This window comes from Corylus avellana, chromosome 5, assembly GCF_965113065.1.
Source record: "Corylus avellana chromosome 5, dhCorAvel1.hap1.2, whole genome shotgun sequence".
Lineage (NCBI taxonomy): Eukaryota > Viridiplantae > Streptophyta > Magnoliopsida > Fagales > Betulaceae > Corylus > Corylus avellana.
In genome coordinates this window covers 2,034,358-2,062,357 of record NC_142494.1, presented here as the reverse complement: position 1 = coordinate 2,062,357, position 28,000 = coordinate 2,034,358, and the positions used below count along the sequence as shown (strand labels likewise).

At 37.0% G+C, this 28,000-nt stretch overlaps 3 protein-coding genes and 3 non-coding genes across 6 annotated transcripts; 3 read left to right on the top strand and 3 right to left on the bottom strand.

Moving 5' to 3' along the window:
* Window positions 1-11: 11 nt before the first annotated feature.
* Window positions 12-8,754, top strand: LOC132180268 (Nodulin MtN21 /EamA-like transporter family protein). Its single transcript, XM_059593020.2, has 10 exons — window positions 12-317; window positions 1,058-1,211; window positions 1,400-1,574; window positions 2,509-2,624; window positions 3,031-3,090; window positions 4,261-4,411; window positions 4,739-4,805; window positions 5,064-5,135; window positions 5,268-5,333; window positions 8,387-8,754. The coding sequence occupies exons 1-10, from the start codon at window positions 138-140 to the stop codon at window positions 8,519-8,521; spliced, it is 1,176 nt and encodes a 391-aa protein (XP_059449003.2). The 5' UTR covers window positions 12-137; the 3' UTR covers window positions 8,522-8,754.
* Window positions 8,755-13,361: 4,607 nt separating this feature from the next.
* LOC132180824 (Xanthine/uracil permease family protein) lies at window positions 13,362-18,971 on the top strand. The gene is made up of 14 exons (XM_059593790.2): window positions 13,362-13,565; window positions 14,423-14,520; window positions 14,975-15,151; window positions 15,798-15,898; window positions 15,979-16,054; window positions 16,491-16,550; window positions 16,638-16,825; window positions 16,905-17,001; window positions 17,113-17,199; window positions 17,467-17,525; window positions 17,629-17,720; window positions 18,025-18,102; window positions 18,185-18,345; window positions 18,558-18,971. Exons 1-14 carry the CDS (start codon window positions 13,490-13,492, stop codon window positions 18,768-18,770), a joined length of 1,563 nt encoding a protein of 520 aa, XP_059449773.1. The 5' UTR covers window positions 13,362-13,489; the 3' UTR covers window positions 18,771-18,971.
* Window positions 18,972-19,909: 938 nt separating this feature from the next.
* On the bottom strand, window positions 19,910-19,995 carry LOC132183512 (small nucleolar RNA snoR77Y). The gene has a single exon (XR_009440471.1). It is a non-coding gene; the product is annotated as a small nucleolar RNA snoR77Y (small nucleolar RNA).
* Window positions 19,996-20,070: 75 nt separating this feature from the next.
* LOC132183517 (small nucleolar RNA snoR2/U65) lies at window positions 20,071-20,223 on the bottom strand. Its single transcript, XR_009440475.1, has one exon. It is a non-coding gene; the product is annotated as a small nucleolar RNA snoR2/U65 (small nucleolar RNA).
* Window positions 20,224-20,416: 193 nt separating this feature from the next.
* Window positions 20,417-20,482, bottom strand: LOC132183518 (small nucleolar RNA U49). Its single transcript, XR_009440476.1, has one exon. It is a non-coding gene; the product is annotated as a small nucleolar RNA U49 (small nucleolar RNA).
* A 2,513-nt stretch (window positions 20,483-22,995) lies between these two features.
* AUG2 (HAUS augmin-like complex subunit) lies at window positions 22,996-28,000 on the top strand. The gene is made up of 6 exons (XM_059594702.2): window positions 22,996-23,177; window positions 24,160-24,285; window positions 24,472-24,576; window positions 25,733-25,801; window positions 26,547-26,660; window positions 27,504-28,000. Exons 1-6 carry the CDS (start codon window positions 23,055-23,057, stop codon window positions 27,870-27,872), a joined length of 906 nt encoding a protein of 301 aa, XP_059450685.1. The 5' UTR covers window positions 22,996-23,054; the 3' UTR covers window positions 27,873-28,000.

Genomic DNA, 28,000 nt, shown 5'->3' with positions numbered 1-28,000 from the left:
AACATCGCCAAGTGGACCCACCTACTTGACGGTTGACGCGTCACTCTTCAGCGACCACCGTTGCTCTCTTTCCTTTACGTCTTCTTGGACTGTACAAGAAAGCTAGGGTGTTTGGATGCCTTGATACAGAGCGAGGAATGGCGTCCACGGAAGTCGGAGATCACGCTGTGGAGCTGATCGTGCACGACGCATCAGCATTGGAGGACGATGTTGCGGCGGCCGTGGTGGTCTCTGATGAGATAACCCCTCTCTTGAATCAGGGCGAGAAGCCCAAGATCAACATCTTCACCGTCTCTTATCCCCGAAGAAAACCTAGGGTAAAAGAAATCAAGACCCTAATTTAATTCACTGTTTACAAAAATTTAATTTTGAAAATTGGTTGTGGAATTTGTTTACTTTTGATGGAACCTCGTTCGAATTTGATCGCTGGGTGGGTTTTTTTTTTTGTTTTTGTTTTTTATTTTTTAAGAAATTAAAGAAATCGAAATTGTAGAGGCTGTTTTAGTTTACAATGCTATGCTTCACTCAGCCTAGTGATTGAATAAGATTGAACTAAATTATCAACCAAAAGAGTTGAGAATGGAATGTATAATTACTAGAAATTGAAAATTTGAGCACCTAGCAGCAGAAGAAAGGTGATCCAAATGCATTTCTGCAATATTGAATTATGCGTATGGTGCTTGGTTAGGAAAAGAATAACAAAAAAGGGTCAGGTTCTCTCAACTTCAGTTGACATTTGTGTTTGTTTTTTCTACTTTGGCTTGATTCATAGCCGAGAACTTTGTGATTCTTCAATGACTTTCGAATCAATATGTTTCTGAGGTATGAAATCATTATTGGGCCTGCTGAAGTGAACTATTAAAAGTTTAGCACCAGTGTTAGTCATGTGCTTAATCATTACTTGCAAGTACAAGTTTGAGAAGATAAACTGTAGAAGGGTTTTAGTTGATTTTGTTGGTTTTAATTATTTTGTATAGTGGTCTCTTTTCAAGATTGATACAGAAAACTGGGGAAGAAATTGGGAAATTAATGTAGTTGCAATTTTAACATTTTGCAGGAGCAAGTGATAAGATTACATGAAACAGAGTCATCTCCGGTGACTCAATTTATTTTTTGGGTGTGGAGTGGGTCCAGATACTCTGGTCTTTTGTGTATGGGGATATCATCTATCATGTATTTTGTCATGGAAGTTCTTTCCGATGTTTTCTCTGGTCAGTAAGTTCTGTCCTCATTTGTGACCATTCGTAAGTCTTGAGGCATAAGGTGGACGTTGTTCATCATTATGTAATTTTCCATATATTAAGTGTGTATTTACATTTTTTTTTTTCAATTAGAACTATTATTAGCGAATTATGTTGGTATATCCGGTGATTAATTTTATCCCCTTTTATAATGGCAGCTCAATCAATTCCTTTATTTGAGACGGCTTTTACTAGATGTATACTTATCATGATATTGTCATATTTTTGGCTGAGAAAGAGCGGGCATTCGATACTTGGACAGACACATGTTAGAAAACTGTTAATTTCAAGAGCCATAATGGGATATCTTTCGTTGATGAGTTATGTTTATTGGTAAGGAGAATCCAAAAGCTATCCTTTCTGTATGTATTGATTGTATGCTTTTTATTACTGGTGCGTGTAACACATCTGGAATATTCTTTCATTTTTCTAGTGGGAATATTTATGTTTAGCTAGGACCATATGATTAGATACGTTCTTCAACAAGTTCACTTTCCTACATCAGGATATTAGATCAAATTCCTGGATCAGATGGTAATTGCATCATGTGTTTTCAGCCTTCAGATGGCAGTAGTTACTAGTGCTATATTCTGCATGTGGATCAATTAGCTGTAAGTTACCAATATATATTTAATTTGTAACTTTGCATGATTTTTTTTAATAATTTTTTTCTGCTGTGGCAGAAGGGTAGGAGGGGATGATGGCACCCACTACTCACGGCCACACCAAGGCAACCCTGAGAATGGTATACCTGCTGGCCCTATAGAGTTAGGTACCACCCCACCTTAATATGATTGTAGTGGAATTCAAACACAAGCGTTGATCGAGGAGGATGAGTGCATTTATCTGCCTAATGTAGTGGTATAACTTTGTACGAACTTATTGAAACATAATAATGTTCCAAAAAAGTAAAGAAAAAGTACAGTACCTTAGAACATAGCACTTTCAACATGAATTTCTTTGAGATCTAATATTGATAAATCTATCAGCTTGCGTTACATAATTTTCACTTACCCAAAAAGAGAGTTACACAACTTTTGGTAATGGCGTTCATACAGGAAATGACCTGCTATCAGTACACACTTTTACTTTGCTGCTGTATTCTAACTCTTTGGCTTATGCTTTATGTTCACTTATCCTTTGACCTTTCTTTAACCTGATATACTATGCTTGGAAAGCTTTATCAATGTATTGATTGGTTATCCTTAAGAATTGATTCATTGATAACCACTGTAATGACCTGATATTGCTTTTCTTTTCAATTCAGCATTCAAAGGTTACCTTTGTCTCAGGCTATTGTATTAAGCTTCACAACACCGATTATGGCATCAATTGCAGCCAGAATAATTTTGCATGAGAAGTTGAAAATTGCTGACATTGGAGGTATGGTAGTATACTAGTATGTAAGATTTTATCATTCTGGTCTCTTAATCCCCCCCTTAATGTAATACTATTAGATAGCTAATATGCCCCATAATTGTACATACTTCGTTCATGTTTATGCTATGAAACAATAAGCACTTTAGGTATCTGGTGAAATAGATAGGACATGGATCATCATGTTTAGTGGCCCCAGATAATTTGGGGAACGACCATAATGAAGAGTTAGGCAAGAAGCTGCAGAAGTGGTGGTGAAGCCATCCAGCTGCAAATGCTTTGTATCATATAGGATAACACTACTTGTCTTTAATTTTAAGTTGATTTCAATCTTTCAATATTGGTACAAAACTTGAACCCTTCTGTTAGGGCACTGAATGCTTGCTATGTTAACTATCATAGCATTTTCCAGGTCTTGCTTGCAGTTTCTTTGGCGTGCTGTTCATTTTCAGACAACTACTTACCACAAAAGGTACAGAAGCGAGTTAAAGTAGTGTTCTATATGCAATGCCAAATGTCTGCTCTTTCGCTATCTTATTTTTCTGCCTTTGTTGCTATTCCATGTTATATGCTTCTTTGTGCTGTTGCTATGCAAATGCTATCTTATCCTCTCTGCAAGAAAGCTAAAATTGAACAACAATCTCCCAGGTTTACCTAAGCTCTCTCTCTCTCTCTCTCTTCTTTGACTGTATTTGATTTTTCCATCTTCTGTGCCTCATTTCTATTGTAGAGTTGAGAGAGTACCTTGCTTTGATGTTCATGTTCTTTTGTCTCATCTCAAAAAAGTTCAAAAAACTTTTCTCTTATAAGCAAAAGACATTTTCATTATTGTACTAATGGAATATTGTAGTTAAACTATGCATAGAAAAGGAAGCATGAGTCTTGTTTTCTGACATGTGGCATTTAGAGACTCTGTAATATTTTGAGTTTCCCTATCTCATCATTGAAGAACTCAAAAAGTCAGCCCTTTGTATTCCTCATTGTTTCCATATCCTTTTAGTTGTTCTTTTATGTTGTATTCTCTTTTGCTAGTAGTCTAATTTTTCTTCAAATAACCTAAATCCTATTGTTTTCCTTTTCTCAATTTTAAGTTTTTAGGTAATAAAATGGAAGAGTTTCTTGTTCCATATTTTCATTTCTACTGTTTATTGTATATATAATTTATAAAGAAAAAGAAGGGGCGGGGGATTTGCTCTCATACCACATCTTTGACAATTACTTCCCTCATCCATTGCATTTGGTGTAAGCTGTCAAACTCTGTGAAACTAGAACAAAAAGAAGGTGTGGGGGGTTTGTTCTCATACCACATCTTTGACAATGATGTCCCTCATCCATTGCATTGGTTGTAAGCTGTTTTATAGCAAATTCTGTGAAACTAGAACCTTGAATTACCTGCTGGATTCCTGCAAAGTAAGCAAGTTAATGCTCGTAGGATGAATGGGTAAGCAATAGAGACTAAAGAACACATTATGTCCTTTGCTTTTGCTTTATTATCTTCCCCTGTGGTCTTTATTTCTGGCTTTATGTGTGACAGGTTAAAAATCTTTCTAGGACATATTGCTTTGTGCTTATAATGAAATAGTGAGTGTATTCCCTACAACTTTGCCTAGACTAGTGCATTATTGAATGTGGACTTCTGCAGGAGCCTTGGTTAAAGCTGGGGAAACAAGCAATATATATCTTAGAGGGAGCCACCATATATATTTGGTCTTAGTTGGTTTATTTTCATCAATAACGGGTGGAGTCAGCTATTGCCTCATAAGGGCGGGAGCAAAGGCATCTGATCAACCAGTGTAAGTAATATGACTTTTCTATCTTTACTCACCACTATAGCATATAATCTTCTTCATTTCTTTGCCATCAAACTACTGAAGCTCAAAGAAAGTCATGCTATGCTGTTGTGCTCACATTTGACATGGCTTTCCTTTTTGCATGGTATCCATGTCTTATGGAAGCTAAAGTGGTTGCTGCTAGATTCTATAGTAAATCTGAGTACTACATGAAATACATAACTAGAAAATAAAAAAGATATACTGGTGCTGTCACACTAAGATTTAAAAATTAAAAGATTATTATTATGTAAAAGTGATTGCCTTAGTAAGTTGTTTGCGCTTTTTCAGGGTTACAGTTTTTTCGTTTGGCATACTGGCTGGCCCTGCTGCTGGAATATGTACATTTGCATTTGAGGTAAGTTCATTACATAGTAAAAAATACTGTTTAAAAAATCATTTTATTGTTTAAAGGTTCCATACAAGCCCCAGATTATCTGTATTACTAATAACCTGAGGACTGATCGCTGACCCTAATTTATACCCCTTACACCCTGGTTGACCTTGCATGCCGTGGTTTTGTTGTATAAGCATTTAATTGCATCCGTGCTGTATATATCTTCCGTATTTAATTTCTGTGTGTTTCTCAACAATTTTTTTTTCTCGCACGATGCAGGATTTTGTGCTGCCAGATTTGTATACATTTTTACTTATGCTCGTACTTGGTGTTCTGGCCTTTTTGGCTGAGGTGCTGTCCTGAACTTTATGATGAAGTGATTATATCAATAAAGCATGATATCTTTTTGCTTTGCTGACCATGTTCCTGCAGTATAGGCTTCTGAACCTGTATGGGCTTCTGAACTTGTGTGCTCAATTGCAGGTATTTTTAGCACGCGGACTTCAGCTTGAGAAAACCAGCAAAGTTGCAAATGTCCAGTACATGGCGGTACCCTTCTTGCCCCTTACCCCCTCCCCTCCCCACATTTTTAGGTCAATACATTCAGTAAGAAGGATGTAGTTACATATGGTGATGATTGCTTTGTGGGTTTATTTTCTTCCCTTATCTTGTGTTTTGGAATTGGGACGGTCATTTAGGAAATTTTTTTTTTTTTTTTTATAAGTAATAAGAAGTTTTATTAAAGAAGGAGAAAAGCGAGAGGCACCCCTAATTACACATGGAGTACAAAGGGGGCCAAAGCGAACCCAAAGAAAAACCCCAGAACACCCACCCAGAAAAACCAAAAAACCATCCAAAAACCCTCAAACAAACACACCAACGCAAAGCCCACTAACCAAACACCCTCATCCCTTCACAAAAGACTATGACACATAAATCTTGCTCTTCCTTCTCCTGGAGGACGCACTAGCATTGCTATAGTTATCGGAGCTTTCTAAATTTAACAGCTCCCTTATGCCCTTATTCCTAGTTCTTTTTCCTTTAGCCCTAGGCTGGGCGACGTCCATAACCCGAAGAAAATCCGCCGAATATGGAACCTCCTCTTTTTCGCAATCCAACACCCAATCAAGGGGATCCGGGGACAGCTCCCCATCCCAATCGTTGTCTTCTCGATCCCACCCAAACTTGAAAGCTTTATCCAAAACTGAAGAATTGCATCCCACTACTTCATCATCCTTAACAGCCACATGCGATGAAGACTGAGACTCCTTTTTTTCTTTCGGACTTGGGTTAAGAAACCCTTGCCGTAGAAAGCCCCTTATCGGATTAGAGTTCTTAGAATCAGGCTTTCTTTGAGCTACAAAATCCCCTACACTAATTAAAGGTGTAGGTGACAAATTAGACACCTGACCGTGTGCAACCTCCGATGAAGTCTGAGCAGCAAACCCTGCCACTGGTTGGTAATGTATCTGCGGAGCACTAAAGGATTCCACCGCCTCAAGAAGAAGAGAATCATTCACCCGAATTCCTCTTTCTTTCTTAGCTCTCCGGTAGTATCTCACTGTTTGCTTATATATAGGAACCCCACTGCCCAGAGACATGCGTAACCTCTCTCCCAAAGCTAGCGCCCCTGCAGAATTTGCATCATGATTTTCCGGCAGAAAAATCTGCCCAGATGAAAGCGTAGAAGAGGGCGGGACCGAGACAAGAGCATCAGTAACGAGCACCTGGTTAGACCCGTTCGCCTTCAGAGGCACCAATGCCGACACGAGCAAATGTCCTCCTAGAAACCTCTCAATTTCTTCCTTCATAGACGCCAAATTCCAGTCCTCCTCAGGGGACAACACCTCACGAGCTTCCTTACTTGCCTGACGAAATGACTCCTCCAAGTCCTTCAAGATCGTCATATGCGTAACATCGTCCTTAACCACTTACCGAAACGACTCAATCAGCCATTATTGTGATTTGTTCAAACAAGAATCAACAATGGCATTAGAGGTGAACGTCGGCGAGGAAAGAGGGACAGAAACCTCCTCAGCCTCAGCCACTAACACAGCTGCGGGAGAATCAACAGACGAGGGAAGGGCTGAGGTAAAAGGGTTAGAAGGAGGGTCACCGGCATGGACCAATGCATGAACAGGAGACATCGGCTTAAAATTCGAGGCTCTATCCCCCCGCATAGCTGTCGTGGCCCCCAACTCCTTGTGAGACAGATGATCATCGCTGCCCAGAGATATGTCTTGCACCGACAGCCCAGGAGCCTCAACAGATAAAGGAATCACCAGAGAGGACAATGGCGATGTAGACCCAGAAACCATCGACGAAGCAAATCCAATACCCTCCGATGTAGAACCCAAACTCAACATCACATGAGCAGCCGCACCCGCGGGAACCACTGCGTTGGAGACCGAAGAAGTCACCGGAAGAGACCCCAGATTGAACACCAGCGAGGCAAAAACGAGCAACGGCAACGACTGCTCCGATAGGGCAGCCGCACAAGGCCCACAAGCAGACTTGCGTCCAGCTCTCAGCCTAAACCCAACAAGAAGTTTAGGCAGACCCATCCTGAGACAAGCCTGGTCTAGAACAGGCCCAGGCTTCGCAAGAAGCTTCTTCCAACGACCAGGAACCCAAGAGCCCTCAAACCAAGAAATGGGCTTTAAAGCCCATCCCGATAGAGAAAACCTGAATCACATCAGCCCTAAGATTATTCAGATACGCCTTCAACAAGCGCACAACCCTAATCAACTTTGTCGCTGGATCTCCGCCACCACCCTTAACCAACTCAAGACAGCCCACCAGCGGAATATGAACGCCAACCGGCTTCACATCACCAGAATCCTCGGGCAGCACCGCCGCATAGGACCGATTCGAAATAGCATTCGGGATACCCCCTAAACCCTTCGTCTTCGCTGCGAGAGACACCAAAAATTTCCGTAGTTCATCCTCAAAGCGGCGCCAACCCCAACCTTCATGGCCCTCAGGGAACCAAATCACCCCTTTCCGAACATCATCAGCAGAGACCTCAGCCACTAAGAAGCGACCAGCCTTATTGCAGCCCTTATGGATCTTCAAAATCATCTCGTCCTCCTGAAACGATTTGACGAAGAACTCCGACCCTTGAGATTTCAGCGCCTCCTCCACCATATCCGCCAGCCAATCGGAACATTGGAGGCTCAGAGAAAAAGAGAAAAAGAGCCAAAGAACCCTTTTCTCTTTTCTTCCAAGCGCAACTGTGGCTTGCCAGCTTTCGCCAAAAAGGAGAACAATTTAGCTTCCACAACAAATCTTCGCTCCATCCTGTCCATGGCAAACGCATCCTACGACCCCAAACCTAAGTCTAGCGGAAACGCGCCTGCACGTGCCTCCGCTAGAGAGGAAATAGAGAAAACTATGAGAATTCTAGAGTGAGAGTCTCTCATCTAGAGAGAGAGTGATTGCAGGAGAATACTCTAATTGCTAATCATGATAACAATAATAACTTAATTTTAGGAAATTATTAGAGAACATTGAAAGAATTCTAATGAAATACTTGCACATAAAAAGAAATAAACAATCCCTCATCTTGTTAATTATGCTGATGCTTTTGTTGCCTTTTTCAGGCTGCCCTGTCACAATTATGGGGCATTGGTTTATCAAGAACAGCTCCATCCTTTGGGAGACTTGTTGGATGTTTACTCATTTTGATTTCAGTATCTTGCACAATGTATATTGGACCTGATAAAGAGATGGAGTGAGAGGTGTCATATTCTTCTAATTTCTTTGAAGGCCTGCACCCCATTAGGTGCAGCGATTTTTTGTTGTAATCAACTTTTTAATCTTCCTAGCTTCTAAGTGTATCTAGTTGGTTTTATTTCTTCACTTTCCTTGCTCGATTGTTTCCTACTCTACAAGTTTTAGTGGTTTCAACATAAAGGTTCTTTTGACTCTTGTAATTATGGCATGTTAAATAGTAAAGGGCGTCAATTTATATTTGCGTGTCGGGTTTGGGTTGTGTCAAAGTATAACTTGTATACGACTATATAGATTAATTCTAACTTTACCAACTTAGTTAAAATGGTCATATTCTTCAACCCTATTAAGCTAATTTCCTGTTGGGTTTTTATTGAGTTCGCAAATTGTGTAAAAAATTGTGAGCCTTAGTATTGTATGTCGGGTTCAAATTGTATCGAAACATAGGTATAAGACCATATAGGTTAATCTTATTTCGACCAATTTAATAAAGCGGGTTGGATTCTTCAACTATAATCCTTTAATTTCATGTTGGGTTCGTCAGTCGTATAAAAAAATTGTGAGCGTTTACTACCTTGTTTCTTGTTAATGACATTAGAGAGTGAGTCACTTCTATGGATCAGGATCCTCTCCAATTTAAATATCCTGTTAGTTATATTGTGGAGGTATTTTTGTCTTTTAACTTTTTAATGGGACAAAAATACCCTTTCAATATAATTAATTTGATATTATTCAGTTCAAATGAACTATAATGATCCTAATTCCACCTCTATATATAACAAAAGCGTGAAATAGGATCCTCTCTCCTCATTTCAAATGAAATTGAGAATATCTATTTAGTGTAAAAGAATGGGTAATATTGTAAATATTATTCTTCAATTTTAATGTTAAGACAATATTACACATTCTTTTACACTAAATGTATATTATCCATTTCAAATGAAATGGAGAGGATCCTTAACATTGGTTTGAATTAATGGCTTCAAAATGTGTGGTTTGACTTGTATTTTAAAAACATGATATTTTTAATTAAAAAAAAAAAAAATGTTTTTCAAACTACACTCCCTTGTCTGATACATTCAAACTGACATTTCTTTTTTTCAAATGCACTTTTAAACTAGATAATTTTCGTGTTTTAGTTTAAAAACACAATTAACTTGCGAAATCTTGGGGCCAAACATTTGCCCCAATGTTTTGGACTTGAAGCAGTACTAATGATGCATTTTCATTTTGCTATTTTGAACATCGAATGCAAAGTTCTGTTATGCATGATAATTCGTGTTTGCATGTCGAGTTCAAGTAATATCGAAGTATGAATATAAGATTATATAAATAAATATAATCAAACTTTGACCTTTTGAACTTATTAATTTTGTATCCACCTAGTTTCAAACAAACAAAAACACTTGAATTATTGAGCTCTTTATGGCAACAAAATGAAAGAATCATTGATGGAGTTTGGTCGTTGTAGCAAAGGCTGACCCTGCAATGTCCTTGAAAATTCATCAATACAAAGAGGGTGACAACTCAGTACTAAAAAGGAAACATGAATAGCCATATGATCTGCACACCTCTGCTCCCAAACCTTACTTTATTCCATCAGTAATCAATGTGAATTTGCATGCCATATTTGCAGCTCTACAATCACAAAACTACTCTCCCATTTTGTGCTGCTGAAATCAGAAAAAAAACGAACCCTAACTGACACGTGTAGGCCTGCAGGGGAGAGTATCTGCTTCCATCCATACACTTGGTGGTGTGGTTAGCACTATTAGTTCATTAATACATGGCATTTATTCCCAAAGCATAAACAAGTCTTTTTTTGGGGGGGTAAAAAGAGAATAATGGAACAATTGCTAGTACACACCCAAAAGAAATGGGTCTCTAGGAGATCTTGAATAAGCCCTCAAGATTAGAGTTAATTACATAATTGTCACCTCCAGGATTTTGTATTGGGTTTGGCAATGGAGCAATGCATTGAAAAGCGGTTGTTTGGAAGCTAACGAAGTTATTCCAAATTCCAAATAATTAGTAAACATTTTGAATAAATTTGTTTTTTTCTTCTTCTTAAGATTTGTTTATTCTTTTGTATGAGGATGGCAGATTCCTCACTTTATCTCACACGGATTCATGAGTTGCTTTATTATATATTATCTAAATTATATGCCAATCCACTGTGGCGGCGGAGAATTTGTGGCCTAACCTCCCCCTTTTATGCTTTTTGACTGAATGTGCATGCATATGATGTATAGAGTATTCTTTTTGGATGTCATACCATCCCTTTAGTTCAACTATCCGGCACGGTGGGATATCGATGGAAGAGGTGGCGGGATCAGCGTTTGACGGTGGTGGAAGACAGGAATAGTAGAGGAGAGACGTCAAGAGGCTGAGAGGTACGTCAAGTAAGTTGCATATGAGAATGAACTATTTGTGTCATTTATTTGAACGTACAATACTTAAAAGTATTGCACGAGATCTCAATCCTTTTGGAGCTATTTAAGGTATTCTCATATTCGTCAAGTCAAATCAATTATGCAGTAAAAAATTATGAATTAGGATTCTTTCCAATTCATTTGAACGAGATAATATCCCGTTAATTATATTTGAATGGTATTTTTGTCCTATCAAAAAGTGAAAAGATAAAAATATCCATATAATATAACTAACTGGATACTTTCCCGTTCAAATTAACTGAAAAAGATCATGTTCCAAAAAACCATATTTTTCATATGATCTGGTTCTTAAAGGTGGGCTTTTTTCTACTCTCCTATATCATAGTGATGGATTATTTGTTTATAACAAGTTGGTTCCATTTGAAACTCAACTCAACTTTGGCTCATCTTATAAATTTTGAACACTCTAGGTCAAGAAGTTTGAAATCTATTGCTACAAAGTACCATGTATGATTGATTTATTAGATTGTGGATATAATACTTCTTTAAGATATTAAGTAGGTCCATCCTCCATCCCACTCATCCCACTCAACCCAAGCAATAAATTATCAAAAGTGAATGGAATTTGCAGCCAAAATAAGAAGGAGAATTGATTGTGCTATCATTCTACTAGGTTAATCAATTGTAATATTGGGATTCAGTAATATATTCATAATTTAAATAGTAAGAAACCCAATTGATTGCCCCAACCCATCTATAATGGTGCAAATCCCCTAGTTTTTTCTCCTTTATTTTGCCCCCCCCCCCCCCCCCCCCAAAAAAAACACCCTTTTTTTGGGGAAACACAAGATCCAAACCCCATAAGCAAACAAACCCTCATGGAAAAGAGAAAGTGTGAGATTCTTTATATTGTGAAAGCTTGAAAATGATGAGAAAAAAACATAGATAAATATATATATGGTTGCTTGGACTTTTTTGCACTGTTTTCCCATGGGAATCGGACTTTGTGGGGGGAGTGGTCATGATCGTGGTGGGAAGGAATAATGTGGGTGAGGGGTTTAGCCGCACGTAACTACGTCACCATCCTTCCTACTTTGACTTTACATCTTCTCCTTCTTGCCCTTTTTCTCAGATTCACAAAAGCACCCCCCACTCACATATTCTTTCCCTCTCTACCACAAAAAAGAAGACAAAATGCAAAAACCTAGTAGAGCTAGATGCAATAGGATTCAGCTCGGGTCGAGTTCTTGATTTCCGACTACCTGTTGTTAGGGTATATGTCTCATAACATAACATAAATGACACATGTCTCAATTTAACAGGTTCGGTTTCGACTATAACTCAATCCGAACCAAATCGTATTAGGAATTTTAAGGGAGTTTAATGCTCACCAACTATGCATGTTTTTTTTTACCCTACACTAAGTAAAAGCTTTTATTTTCTACCCTTTTTGTCTTATAAATTAGTAAGGAACGCATGCATGAGATGGTCTCACCTAAAAGAGTGAACATTTATTGGTCCACTTATGACTCTTTGACAACATTAATGATATTTAATTTGCTTAAGAGTTGCGCTTTAAATTTATTTCCTTTTCAAGAACAGGATTTGAATCCAATGGAGCAAAGTTTTAATTACTTCAGTTCACTCATAGATTTTACCTTGTTATAAGTATTACCTACTCTTACCATTATAGAGATTGCTCATATTGGATTTTCCTTATTACTAGGCTACTCAAATAACATTAAAATTTGAACAGTCTAAGAAAGGGCAGTTGTGGGGCTCATCTGTCCCGAACAAGTGGATTTCACATCTCAAACTGCTTAGAACAAATAGTCTCGTAATCCATTCTCTCAGATGTCTCAAACGTCTGCATAAATTGCTAGCAATTTTGGCCGCAAATGTGAAATAGTTTCTATAAGACTCATATGTCCGAACGGGAGTGAACTGTCCGAAACGTGTTTGACAAGTAAACTTTATTAAAACTCTCTCATATTTATTGTCAAAATTTATAACAAAATTGCTGAAAATTTATATGTCGGCAACCAACCCCAATAGAAAGGTTGTGGGGCTAAGTCTACATCATTGATTCTTTGTTGGCAGGGCTAAATATTGATGGCAAATCATAGGATGGCCAGTCCTTCCAATTTGTGCAACCAAAGAACAGTACCTAGTACACCATTTTTGTGTCACATTTGTAAGGAGGGAGATAGGCTTCGTAATCTGCATCAAATCCACACCGTCGAAAGTTGCTACAGAATTTGATGCCACGTTGACACACTAACCCATGATGGCTGTATCGTAAAATATACGAAGAAAAGAGGGCAGTTGTTTTGAGAATCCGAAACAACTGATTCAAAAAACTGGCTTATTGACGACATAGAGGGGGCGTCACAGAGAGGCTTTGCGCTTTGCATATTATTCCCTTTATTTTTCTTCTTTATTTTTTGTTGTTAGCTGCTTTTATTGTTCGCTTTATATCTGTACAAGTGCTTTTGTTGTTCCTTCTTCTTCTTCTTCTTCTTTCTTCATCTTGCTTTGGCAAGTCTGAGTTCTGTGAAGCTCTTTTCAGAAGCTTCACCAATGGCAGACATTAGCCACCCTCCCATGGAACAGCTCCAAGACCTTGAGTACTGCATAGACTCCAACCCTCCTTGGGGTAGCCCTCTCTCTCTCTCTCTCTCTCTCTCTCTCTCTCTCTATATATATATATATATATATAGACACATTCTTATGTGGGTGTCTTTTCTTTTCTTTTGTTAAGGCACAGTGAGTGAGAGTGAAATGGGTTTGTGGGTTTAGAAGCAGAGTACTGTAGCTTTAGTAGTGATTGTGAGGCACTGTGTTATACAAACTTGAACCCAGAAAAGTAGATGCATTTTTTTTTTTTTTCCAGTATCCGAAAGAAAAATGTTGTGTTGGTTTTGAGGTTTAGGGTTGATACCAAGCGGGTGATGGAGATTTTTTTCTTTTTCTTTTCTTTTTTTTTTTCCTTTCTTTGATGAATGTCGACAGAACTTGGAAGATTGTGCTGTTGGTTTTATCTTCATGGGTTGATAACAAAATTTTGAAATTTGAACTTGTATGGCATTGACTGAGTAGGACTCTGAACGAGTCTTCTTTTTTTGAAACTTACATTTTGTTCGGTTGCTAAGAAAATATAAGAAAAGAAATGAAAATTGATTTTTTTTTTTTTTTTTTTTAAATAAATCTAGTTGTGGGTTGGGGTCCAAGTACGTTGCGACATTCCAGGTGTTTTATGTTTTGTGTTCCTTTCGTAGGAATTCTCAGTCATCAAACATTACTTTCATAGCCATCACGGGTCTACAAACTTCTTAAGCAATGGACCTAATGGCGTATTGTAATTACACTTTTGTCCGTGATATGGTGGCATTACATTGTGATGCACGTGTTAATGATCATGCCATTGATATGGTGGCATTACATTTTGATTCATGGGAAGCTGCTTGATTCACCTTTCAGTTTCTTGTTCATAATAAAGTATTTGTCTTGCAGCTGAAACCATCGCGTTAGCATTTCAAAACTACATCCTAATGCTGGGAACAAGTGTAATGATCCCAACAATGCTCGTCCCTGCAATGGGTGGAAGTGATGTAAGCTGGTTTTCTAATAAACTCTCTCTGATTCCTCTCAGTTTAAGGATCATTCTTTCATTTAAGTTCAATTGATGTGGAAGTGATGTAGGGCCTATGCAGGAAACTTTGAACCCACTAACTGTTGGATTCCACTTGTAATTATAGACTGAAACACTGCTTAAAATGACTATATTCTTTATGCTTGGATGGCAACGTACAATATTCCTCGTTTTTCTAGTTTTACTGAAATCCTGGACTTTGTGTGCTTTTGTTCTCCCTAATTTGGGGTCTTTCTTGTATGCTTTCTCTTTCTGTTTACGTGGGTTGCACCCGCTTCAATTGAGATTGATTTACTTACATATAAAAAAAGAAAAAAAAAATGTTATATTCCCCTGACCATACCTTTTTTTGTTCTTCTTAATTTTACTTGTTCTTACCCCCTATTTCAATCATTTTCTCTGCTCACAACCAGGGAGACAAAGCACGAGTTATACAGACTCTCCTCTTTGTGGCTGGCATTAACACACTTCTCCAAGCACTTTTTGGAACCAGGTTGCCTGCGGTCGTTGGAGGCTCCTTTGCTTATGTCATTCCTATAGCTTACATCATAAGTGACTCCCATTTGCAACGGATTAGCGATCCTCAAGAAGTAAGCTATCCATTATTCCCTTTCTCTCTAGTAGCAGGGTGTTTGGGAACCACATGGAAATAAATGTATCAAGTTTTTTTCTATAGCTTTCAGATATATAAAACTAATTGAAGATAAATTCATTTTGATAAAACTTGGGGGTGGTAATTCATGTATTCCAATTTGAGATATCCATCTGTGTGAGACACTACATTGGAAGGGCCAGAGTTCTACTTTTTGGTTGGACCTGCTTCAAATGGATGTTACTTGGCAAATTGTTTATTAAAAACAAGCTTCCCAGAGGGAATAAAAGCAAAATGAAGCTTAATGGAAACTTAATTTGATAAAAGGAGTCACTGCCAAAATGACAGAAGTCAGTTTGTTTTAGTTGCGAATGAAGATGCATGCTATTACACTCAAATTTACCAAATAAGCTTTTCTTAAATGCAATGAATAGAGGAATGAAATCATTTTATTTGCATGTGGTGTCCAAATGCCCCACAAATCTGTGGCTTTGATGTTGCAATTCATTTCAGTATGAACCTCAGTCCCATGAAAGATATCTCTCTGAAAGTCTGAGTTTGATTCCCTTCTCAGGAATTTTACTTAATAACTTTCTTATTTGGTAGGGTATTGAAAGAGATCTTCCCATGTGATTGGTTTGCAGAGATTTATACAAACTATGCGAGCGATCCAAGGAGCTCTAATTGTAGCCTCAAGCATACAAATAATACTGGGTTACAGCCAAGTTTGGGGACTCTTTTCGAAGTAGGTTGATGGCACTCAAAAGTTTAATTAGATAATTATGACAATTGTTTTATTTACCATGATATGGGTTTTGTTTGCAGATTCTTCAGTCCTCTTGGAATGGCACCAGTTGTTGGATTGGTTGGCTTGGGATTGTTTCAACGAGGATTTCCTGCGGTATGTTTTGCTACAAGGTCTTTAGCGTATCCATTGGGTTGATCCTCAAAGAGGAGCTTCCTTTTGATGTGGTGAGCACTTCTTGGGGGCCGATTGGGGCCAAAATTCCATTCGAAATGGTCCCCAAGTCCTAACATCAGAGGCTTCATATTTTAGTTCCCTGAAACAAATCACACCATCATTTCTCTGGCCTTGGAACTAGATATGAAGCCCCTGATGTTTCAAGTTCAAGTTGGTCATGGTATCCCAAACCCAATGTAGCCTGCTGAAAGCTGAACTTATGCGGTTATGCCCCTCATTTCTTAATGAGAACCACACCTGAAATTTAATTGTGCTCACTATGCTGGATGGATACCTTATATTCCTCTTTTAACTTACTGTTGCACCCATTATCTTTTGACTTATGCAACTTTATTACTGGAATATCTGTTTTCAGTTAGGCAATTGTGTGGAAATTGGGATACCGATGCTGTTGTTGGTCATTGGACTGTCACAAGTAAGTAGTTCAGGATAATTGTTGGGTTATCTACACTACTCTAATAATTTCCTTCCTTTAATATAAGTATGATTCTGTGAATTGTAGTATCTGAAGCATGTGAGGCCATTTAGAGATGTCCCTATTTTTGAACGATTCCCAGTATTGCTGTGTGTTTCAATCATTTGGATCTATTCCCTTATCTTGACTGCTAGTGGGGCTTATCAAGACAAGCCCACTAGAACTCAAATCAGTTGCCGTACTGACCGAGCGAATCTTATATCTACTGCCCCATGGTATTATCAAAAACCAACTTCAGCTTCTCTTACTTTGCAGTGTGTTTCTTTGCTGGTTTAATGTTTTGTGTAATTTCAGGTTCAAGTTCCCATACCCTTTGCAGTGGGGTCCTCCAACATTTTCAGCTGGTCATTCATTTGCCATGATGTCTGCAGTCCTTGTTTCTATGGTTGAGGTATGTATCCCAATCATATGTCCCGACATTGTTGTCATGTGTCCCCAAGTCAACTGCTCTTTTGGTTGTCACATTCACTATGTGGTTCTAACTTGTATGTTTCAATGGCAGTCAACTGGTGCATACAAGGCAACATCTAGGTTGGCAATTGCCACTCCGCCTCCTGCTTACGTATTGAGCCGGGGCATTGGCTGGCAGGTAAGCTGTCTTGATACAATTGTGACTCCTTGTTGCTGATGCACTTCTCTCTTAGTTGGATTCACATGCTTTAAGAAAAGCAAGTAGATTTTCCTCTGTGCCACCTTTTTGCTTGTATATCACAGTTGAATTTGCATGTATCATGCACAATTATCATGGTCACATGTTGTTTTGGATGTTCCTTCCATTAAGTTAAGTTATATATAGTTTCATCACTTTCATGTGTCTTTGATAGAGCTGAATAGTTTTGCTTTCTCACTTTGGCAGGGCATAGGAATCTTGCTTGATGGTCTTTTTGGAACGGGCACTGGTTCTACTGTTTCTGTGTAAGACCACTTCGATGAGCCAAAGTTGTCTGCTTGTGTTCTGTTCTTTTGCATGCAAATACAGCCTTACAGTAATTGTGTTCACTTTGGTCGCTTTTTTCAGGGAAAATGTTGGACTCCTTGGATTAACCAGAGTAGGAAGTCGCAGAGTTGTTCAAATTTCTGCTGGCTTCATGATATTCTTCTCTACCCTAGGTTGGTATTACAATTTTGTACAAGGCAGTTTGGGCAAGTTTGAAAGGAGAGCACCTCCTGATTGTTTCCCATTTTTTATTCATGTGGTATATGCCAAGGGATCAAAAATCCTTTTCCACTCATCTGTTCAGACTGGAATTGAAGCCTTTGTGATTGCATATTCTTTTCTCTTTCATTTCTTTTAGCAATAACAAAATCTAGTTTTTTCAAACTGAAATCACATCGAGAGGTCAGCTATTACGGTTTCCCAATCACAATTCGAAAAATTGGTCTGAACTGTTCATTCACTTTGTTATGTTTCCAGGAAAATTTGGAGCTGTGTTTGCATCTATTCCCTTCCCAATATTTGCTGCATTGTACTGTGTTCTCTTCGGCCTTGTGGGTATGTCATTAGCTAAGTGAATTCAGTTTTCTACTTTTTTCTTTTCACTCCCTTCATAATATTTTTGTTTCTTGATTTTCAGCTTCGGTTGGATTATCATTTCTTCAATTCACAAACATGAATTCGATGAGAAATCTCATTATTACTGGGCTTTCACTGTTCCTTGGGATATCTGTCCCTCAATTTTTCAATGAATATTGGATTCCATCAAGAAGTGGTCTTGTTCATACAAATGCCGGATGGGTGAGTACTATCCTTGATATATCCAATAGCCCAGTTGTTGTCTGACTTTGTAATAGGGTCCATAACTTACACAAGTGCAGATATCTGGGTAGCATATACTAGGTGGGAAATTTTTAGATTTTGAGACTGAAATATATTTGGAATACTCAAGCTTTTGGATTTTCTAATGAATATGATAGTTAGCCTGATTGTCAAATCTTAAATCTTTGCAGTTTAATGCCTTTCTCAATACGATATTCTCGTCTCCGCCAACGGTGGGTTTGATTGTGGCCGTATTTCTTGACAATACATTAGAAGTGGAGAAGTCAAAGAAAGACAGGGGGATGCCATGGTGGGTGAAGTTCAGAACATTTAGAGGTGATAACAGAAATGAAGAGTTCTACACTTTGCCATTCAACCTCAACAGGTTTTTCCCACCAACTTAGCAAGTTCAAGGAGGAAGCAGCAAAGCAAATCAGGCCAAGTCAATTGATAAATCAGTTTATTCCTTAAAGATTTTGTAAATCCAAGATCAGCTGACAAATGTCTTAGCAAATTTCCAGTCCTTTTCTTCATCACAATTTTTTTTTGTGACCAACCGTTGTAACAGGGTCTAGAATTAGAATTGTAGTTCCATCATTTGATCCGTGCTTTTTTGTAGATGCAATAAGAAAGAAGGGAAATCATCTCTCTCAAAAAAAAAAAAAAAAAATTATATATATTAGTATCATCCATATGTTGCAAATAAATAGCTAAATGGGATGCCATTAGATCCTAAATGTTTTAGAACATGTATGAGATTGCGTTTGAAAAATAGAACTTTTAAGTTAAAAATAAGGCTTATGGACAAAAGCTTTTGTCATTAGTATATTTTGACTATTTTTAAGTTTTTTGAACCTTTAAAAGCGTTTTTAATTTTTTTAAAAGACTTTTTAAGTGTTAAAGCATTTTTAAGCCCTTTAAACACAATCTCAAATAGGCTCTTAGTCTATGATCCCCTCATCCTGTTACCCCTTTATGCCATTCCTACCCAAAAGGGCAATTCAGATCAGGTCAATGCTAAGTATCCAAGAACAGTCACCCTTTGTGGAGGGATTGAACTCCAACTTTCCAAGCAATGTGCATTATTAAATAGTTTACTAGATGGGAAAACTATAGTTTTTCAATCAATTCTGATTATTTAACTCAACCAAAAATTTGCCTTAACTCACTAATTTCATAGAGTTTGTGGGTAGATAAAAACATGTCAAAAGTTCAAATTGTGTGAAGCCAATAGAAGTAAACTATACAAGCCAACCTACTCAAATAAAGTGGTAAAACTACTAAACCCTAATTCACTAGTTTGATCTTCATTCTCTTTTTGGCAATCCCAGGGTATATTGGCTTGATGTTTTATTGAACATTTAAATGACAAATATCAATTAAATAAATTGGATTTAAAAAATTAATTTGACGAAAAACTAAATCCTTATAATAAAACATCAATATTTTCAACATATCATAAGAAATTAATTATCCAAAACATATGAAGTAAAAATAAATCAAATAATTCAAAATCCTAAATAATGTATTTAGAAATTGAATCATGAAGCCTCAGACAGCCAGTCTCAATTTGACATCAAAATGAATTCAGCCGGTAATTCCAACTAAAAGAAAAATCATCATTGGCTTCACACTAACATAATAAAAGAGAAAATTACTAACAATTACTAATTTCCCTCAAGAAAAAAATAATAAAAACGAATAAAATGTAATCGCAGAAAACGGCTCCGTGGACCAACGGTGTAAGAACCAGATCCACAGGTTCCTATCAAGGTGCGAAACATGGAATCGCTTTCGGTCCAATCGTAGCATCGCCGATCAACGCTGTTGAAGCTCTAGGCGACGTGGCATCGGACCATAAAACAACAAAAAATAATAAATAAAAATAAATATATTGAAACACCCTCAGAGACCCGTTCCAAATCACACACACGCACAGGCGCGATCCCGACCGATGAGCAGGCGCCCTACGACGCCGTTCCGAGAAAGGAACGACGCCGCAAGGGCTGCCCATTGGTGGATAGGAAGCGCTTGGGGCTTGCGCCCCGACCTGTGCGCTGTTGGAGTGTCATACGGCACTTCCTATCAATTTTAGGGGATTGCTTCCTCATCGGGAAAATTTCAGAACTAATTTTGATTTCAAAAAACCCTAAAACAAAACCCTAATTGCAACGAATCGGAAAATTTTGCCACCAGAGACAGAAAGAGGAAGAGAGATGTGGAAGCTTTAGACTATGAGAAGGGGCATTTTATAGTGAAGAGGACCTTAAAACCCTAATTCTAGAGTTGCGCCGCACATGAGGGTTTCTTTTGGTTGGTTTTTGGGCCAATTAGGCTGAGATTTGATTTTGAGCCAGGCCCAACTGAATGAACTCTAACGCCGTTTATTCCATAACCGTAAAACGTTTCCAAAATATATTCTGAAAATATTATTGATTTTCTTATTAATAATTTTATTATCTTTTCTAATAATTTACATAACATTATCAAATTATAAAAAATTTCGTATTAAGAACAAAAAAAAATAATTACAACTCACTATAATGCTTCTATTGATGATGCTTTAATCCCAAACTATTTACTTAGAACTTCTCGAACAATATCAATATGATATCTCATTTCGAGTAAAATGTTAGACCCACTATTGTGGGGTCTCAATATTTATTATATTTTAAAAATAAGAGTGATAAATGTGGATCTGATGTGTGACAAGATATAGTCAATTTTTTGTTTAGTTTTATTTGGGTCTTATTAATTAATAAGGTTATTAGTATTTAATTTTTAAGAGTTATGTATGGATGACAATTCATATTCGTATGTTAGGTTTAGATTGTGTTAAAGCATTGATATAATGCTGGATATAAGTTAACCATAACTCTGACTTATTTAATTAAATGGGTGACGGTTTCAAGGTTTGTGTCAAAAATTGTCAACCTAAATGTCATGTATTGGTTTCGAGACATGAGTATAAGATTATATAGGTCAACTATAACCAGACTCATTTACTTATATGAGTTAGACCCATCAATCCTAATCCGTTAATTTTATGTGTGGATTCAAAAATTAAATTGATTAGACCCATAAACACAAATCTAACCAAATTTAAGTCGTGTAAAAAATTGTCAGTCATAGTTAAATGTGTTATTTTGTAATTCAATTATGGGTTTGGCACAAAGCAAATCAAATTAGGGTTACGGTTACGGTTTAGTCATTGAATTTATTTAAGTGAACTATTGTATTTGAATGGAGACATATTATAGTTTATAAATAAATCAGTTTTGTTCTTCATCTTCCTTTTCTTTTGATGGCGAGGCTCTACCAAATTTTATTTTCTCTTTAAATTGTGTGATTCAATGCCTTGTATTTTTCCCTTCCTATATTCTTCTTCTAAATTCCTTTTGTCCCGCATTAGGATCACTATCATTTTCTTTTTGAAGTGAAATAAGAAGAATCATCTAAGTTAAAAAGATCGGAGATGGATTATTTTATAGTTCAAAATATATTTCACATATCAAATGAAAAATTTGTTGTCACATCATTTAATAATTTTAAATAATATAATTTTTAAATGTAACAAAATAAAATTGAGTATTTGTATAATAAGTCTCTGAGTCAACCTTTCAAAAAATTTTAAATCTAAGTTTTTTTTTTTTTTTTCCAAAAATTTACTCCCTAAATCAATGAAAATGACAATAAAATTTTTGCTGTCAAAATTTTTTCACAGCAGTTAGTCAAATTTAAAACACACCGTTTTCACATCATTAAAATATTAATTTAATTTTAAAGTAAATTAATATATATCCAACCCCTATGAGATGGGCGCAAGCCACCCCAGGGGTTGTTTGCCCACCCTTGGGGCCACACTCCCAGGGGGTTTGGGGTGGCCTACTAAGCCCTAGGGGTGGTGGGTGGCTTGAGCCACCCCATGGGGGGTTTAGGGTGGCTCGCGGCCACCCCAAACGCCTTGGGAGTGGGCAAACCACCCTTGGGGGGGGGGGGGGGGGGGGGCTTGCAAGTTGCAACTACTTTTATTTTATTTTATTTTATTTTTTTAAGATTTATTTTAAAATTAAATTAATAAAAAATTAATATTTTAATGAGGTGAAACCATGCGTTTTGAATTTGACTAACCACTTTTATTTTATTTTTTTAAGATTTATTTTAAAATTAAATTAATAAAAAATTAATATTTTAATGAGGTGAAACCATGCGTTTTGAATTTGACTAATGACGGTTAAAAATTATTGATGGCAGAGATTTTTTTGTCATTTCTATTGACCTAGGTGTAAATTTTCGAAAAAAAAAAAAAAAAAAAAAAACTTAGAAACTTAAAAATTTTGGAGGACTGACTCATGAACTTATTATACAAATACCCAATAAAATTTAAGCAATAAAATGGTTCATCTCAATTTTATTTAAAATGAGGATAATTCTATTCTGATAAATGTTGCTACCAGGCACAAAAGTTAAATTTCAATCATTTAATTTGAAATAAATAATTAAAAGTTAAAAGTTAAATCATTTCAAATAAGTAATCAGGATTTAAGAAGACATTTCCCACCTTTTGGAAAGAAATACAAATTGCCGGCCCAACTTTCCCAAACTCAACACCCAGAGAAGACAGTGAGCACCATTTTTTTTTTTCATTCGTTTGTTCGGTGTAAGGCCGTGTTTGGGTCTTGCAGGAAATGTCAATGGGGACAGACTCAACATGGGTGGGAAAGAAGCCGCTGAGGCGCATCGGAGGCATGTCCGATGCTCTCTCCATCGCTGCCGATCTCGGCTTCTCTGTTCCCCCTCCTCCTACTCAGGTTAGGCGCCCCACCTCTCTCTCTCTGTGTGCATGTATGAATTTATGCGTATAATGTATGTTCTATTTTGCAATTTAGTCCTCACTCTGGGTGATTCTGATCTCGACCCGTTTTGCTTTTAGGCGTGATAGATTCGATTTGCAGTGATAACCCACAATTCTGTTTGCTCGCCCTTTCATATTGAAGCTCAGTTTGAAACACCCAGTTATGAATTGATCGCTTAGTGTAGAATTTAGGTCGTTAATGTTGGAGTTTAATCGAAAGCTGAAGATGGGTTCTTTTGGATCTAAAACATTATTAGTTCCTTCCAGTCATACATGAGGTTCAAATTATAATTTAATAAGCCATATATGTGTGTTGCCTTCTCTTTTGTTTTTTTGTTTTGTTTTTTTTTTTTTTTTTGTTAATGGGAAAAGTTTAAATGGTGTAGAGTGATAGTAAAACCAGCTGGTATGGGAAAGTGCACTAAAGGCAGTTTGTTTTGTTGCTTGGTTTTATTACTGTCTTCGAGCAGAAAATGGCAACTTGATAGTCAAATGTTTGTGTAAAAGACAGGATCCTGGTAGATGGTTCCTAGTATTAATCATCGTATCACTGCTTTACTTGGTTACATTTCATGAGGATGGGGATCATATGTTCGAGGATATATCCAAACACACAGAGAGATAAGAGTGTGTTTTTCCAGTTATTTTCTTTTTGAACTTTTAGGATTACTTAATAACATATCAAGTTAATAAAATCTCCTGCATACAGGAACACATCAAATCCATGAACTGATTCTTGAAGTTATTGTTGTTTCTCTTTCATTTTATTTTATATTTTCCCAAAACTATTTTATTTATGCTCCCTTTGGTAGTTTGGTAGAATGCTAGAATAGGGATGTTTCTATGTTCAAAATTTACATTTGTGGCACTGAAACGTTGATCATTTATGATGTGGAAGCTTTGGAATTTTGATCAAGCTAGTCATTTTCTTTCCTTAGGAAGAAATCCAGAACTTATCCACTACTACTGGTGAGAAGGGTGATGACTTGATAAGGGTCTTAAGAGAACTTACCACCGTACAAAGAAAAATAGCAGATCTGCAAGTGGAACTTCAAGGTCGAAAGGTTAGTTATCCTAGTTTTATTTATAACCTGTTGTAGTTCAAAATATTCACGAGGGTTGTTTCTCTAACATAAGGAAATGAAATTGTTATATGGTTCTTTTGGGTAGCACTTTTTCACATCTTAATCACAATTTGTATGCAATACCCATGTAACAAGCTTTTCTTTTTTTTTTTCGTAAAATTTTAGGATGATAAAAACGTGTCACATTTGACACATGTGAGTGAAATGGAAAAGAAGATTGAGACTTTGGCAAGGATTACTACTATATTGAAAGATGTCATTCAGAATAAGGTAACCTTTTTGCTTTCATTCTGTCATCATTGTCATCTTTTTTTTTGTTGGATAAGTGTCTTCTTGAAATGTTACCTGAAAGGGTGTGTGCTTGATGCTAAAGCTCCTTGTCTTTCTCCTTGAAAATCTCCAAGTCCAGTGTTCAATACATGTGCATGCATATGTGGAACATGAGCCTAGTATACAATTACAAGCTTGCTTGTGCCTGCAAAGGATATGAAAACTGTGCACATTTATGCATACTTTGTTTTGTCCCTCTGGAATTGAGAATAGCATGGGTTATTCAAAATATATGGTTTGGTACCTAATATTGCTATTGGTTAATTTAAGGATTCCTCTGGGTAATCGGCCTTTGCTTTCATGATAATTGGCTATTACTACAATTCTCTGCAATTGTTCCTCCTTCCCACAGGTCGACAGGGGAGTGAGGATTGTTGTTCAGGGGAGGGGGAAGGTTGATGACTCAATCCTACTAATAGCATTTGTGTATTCAAATGCTACAGAGAACAAAACTGGATTCATCCCCATGACCCCTCTAAGATGCCCTTGTTTTGATTTGTTATCCGACTAATGACTTATGACTAAAATTGACCTGTTTGTGAGCAGTCTAACTATTACAAGGCTGTCTTTTGCTATGATTGTAGTTTTCTTATTCTTATATTGTGTGCATTCCGTATTGTTATTATTTGTGTATTACGGGAAAAAAAAAATAGCCTAAAATTTTGCTAAAAAAAAATATATTTTTACTCATGGATCTATAATTTAGCTTTGAAAAACAGCTCTTTTCTTGTCAATTTTATTTGTTTGATGAAAATAATCCCAGAATAAAACTTCCCAGAGAACAAACAGAGCCTCAGGGTGTCTGCAAATGAAGTGTCATATTTAAATTTTACTTCTCTTGCAATCTGAAATGGAATGTTCTAACATTGTTGCTGATGCAAGGGCTGACTGTGTTTTCAAGAAAATGCTTCATTAGATATGTCCTACCATGTTTTATGTTAACATATTTTGTGGTTATTGTGTATAATTTACATTGAACTATGGTGACTGCTATGAGGAAAATTATTTCCATTTCGTCAGCATACCGTATCTTTTTTTAAATTTAATTAGATGAATTCAATTAAACTGTGAATACATGTCTCAATCATATTTACAGGATCGCATCATAGCTCGTCTTCAACAGCCATATTCACTAGATTGCATCCCAGTGGAAGCAGAATATCAGGTTTGTCCAATGAATTGCATCTCTCTTTCTCTCTCTCTCAACCCATTCTTGGACTCATAACTTGTTTTCCTCCTGGTCGCTCACCATCCTGTTACTGGTCTGCTGGTCATACTTACAACTTTTGGTAGAAAAAATTAGGCACAGGCGTAGGGATATATAGCGTGGGACTGTTGATGTTAGAATGCAAAATAGTGGCTTTACACTTATTGCCTGAAGTGGCAAATTATCTGATGAGAATGACAGCATATATCTTTGGCATTGTTAGTGCCTTATGCATGGTGATGGCTCCATTCTGTGCAGTAAACCCTCTATACTTTCAGAACATTCAGTTACAAGTAAAAAATTAGAAATGGAAGTTTCAAGGAATCCTAAGGTTCACAAAATGTGAAGAGAGGGGATGAGAGATTGAATTGTTCTTTCTTCATCCTAGCAATTCTACTATTAGCATGAGTTGAGATCCACTACTGCCCGTACCAACTCCTGCATGGTATTTCTATGTGTAAATATTGTTTAAAGTAAAACATAATGTAACATGGACAGAATTAGAGTAAATTGTAGTCACACTACAGAAAGTGTGGGGCACAATTTAAGTCGAAGTTGTAAATTCTAAGTCCAGCTCTTGGAAAATGGCTCAAAATATAGCAGATTCAATAATTTATCTAATGCTAGAGGGCTATAATTGGTTATCATCATTAAAAAAGACTATTTCTAATGCTTGTGGCATCTTTTGCTTGGGTTTGTGCAGAAACAATTCTCTGAATTACTTATGAAGGCTGCTAGTGACTATGGTGCCTTGACAACATCAGTTGCAGATTTTCAATGGAGTCAGAACTTTAAGGAGCCTCCTTCAGTATGGGGGGTAAGCTTGTTGAGGCATTTCATTTGTTTCTACCTATGTTCCAATCCAGAGTGTATAATATTGCTTATTTTTCATCCCATTCTTAGCTCTGGACCACATTCAGACGCTACATATAGACCTTTCTAGGAGAGTTAAATGTCTAAACTGTATAGACTAAATTTCAACCCTTTTTTTTGATAAGAGACTAAATTTCAACCCTATAGGGAGTATTGTTTTAGATGAAGTGTGAGAGATCATGGGAGAATTTGGGTCAGCTGAAACAATATTGAATAGCATCTTATTACATTTTAGTTGTCAATAGCCTTTGAATGGATAATTTCTCTTTTAAAACGCCTTGACAGATTATGATATTCAAAATACTGATAGTTGAACATCCATGACCCCTGGGGTTTCTTGAAATATCAATGATCTACCATAAAGTTTAATGGAGGTATCCAATTGTTGAGAAATCAAAATTTTTGTTTCTTTTGTTGAGAAATGCTACAAACACTCTCACTCCCTCACTCCCAAGTGCACGCTTCCTGACATGGCACTAAAAATCACCACTGGATCCAAAATCCAATAATAATTCATCCAAAATTTCAATTGTTATTTTTAGTGCCACGTCAAGAAATGTGTCCTTGAGAGTGTACAATCGGAAGTGTGTGTAGCATTTATCTTTAGTTAATAATGATATGATCTCTTTTTCTGGAAAGCCTAAAGATCTCATAGCACAGAACTTAGATTTATGTTGGGTCAAATTGATTCGCTTCTACATGTTCTGATGATTGCACTGGTGGGAAAAATATCCTTAATGGAAAGGTTTGTAGCAAAGGTGATCTTCATCTTCTGGTATTGATGCAGGAAATGCTTCGCCCTATTCCAGTTGCTTTAGCATCATGCACCCGATTTTTTGAGGCCATGTCTGCAATGAGAGAATCGTTTGCAACACTTCAAAATCTGAGAATGGGTCATTCCAATTCCTCCTTACCCACAACACCAGCCAAGGATGCCTCCCAAAGAGTGCCAGGGGAGTCCGACTGTGTGACTCCACCTCCTTGGAGAAATGAACCAAGCTTTGATGACTTAGCTAGTAGAAGCCTAAGGAGGCAAGAAATTGAGCAGCAAGAAGCAGAGGATGAAAACAGTGAGGTGTCTGATTTTAATCAAGTTGATGGGGCGAGCCATAGGAGATTGTCTTGGCCTCCCTCAGTTAAAAAGAGTGGAATTTAATCAGCATAAGGTGAATATCTTTGTATGTCTTGTTGTAGTAAATGTTCATTAGCAGCATCATTCACCTTGAAGTAAACCCATTCATTTGTGCAGTAATACATATTTTTATATTATCAAGTATTTTTGAA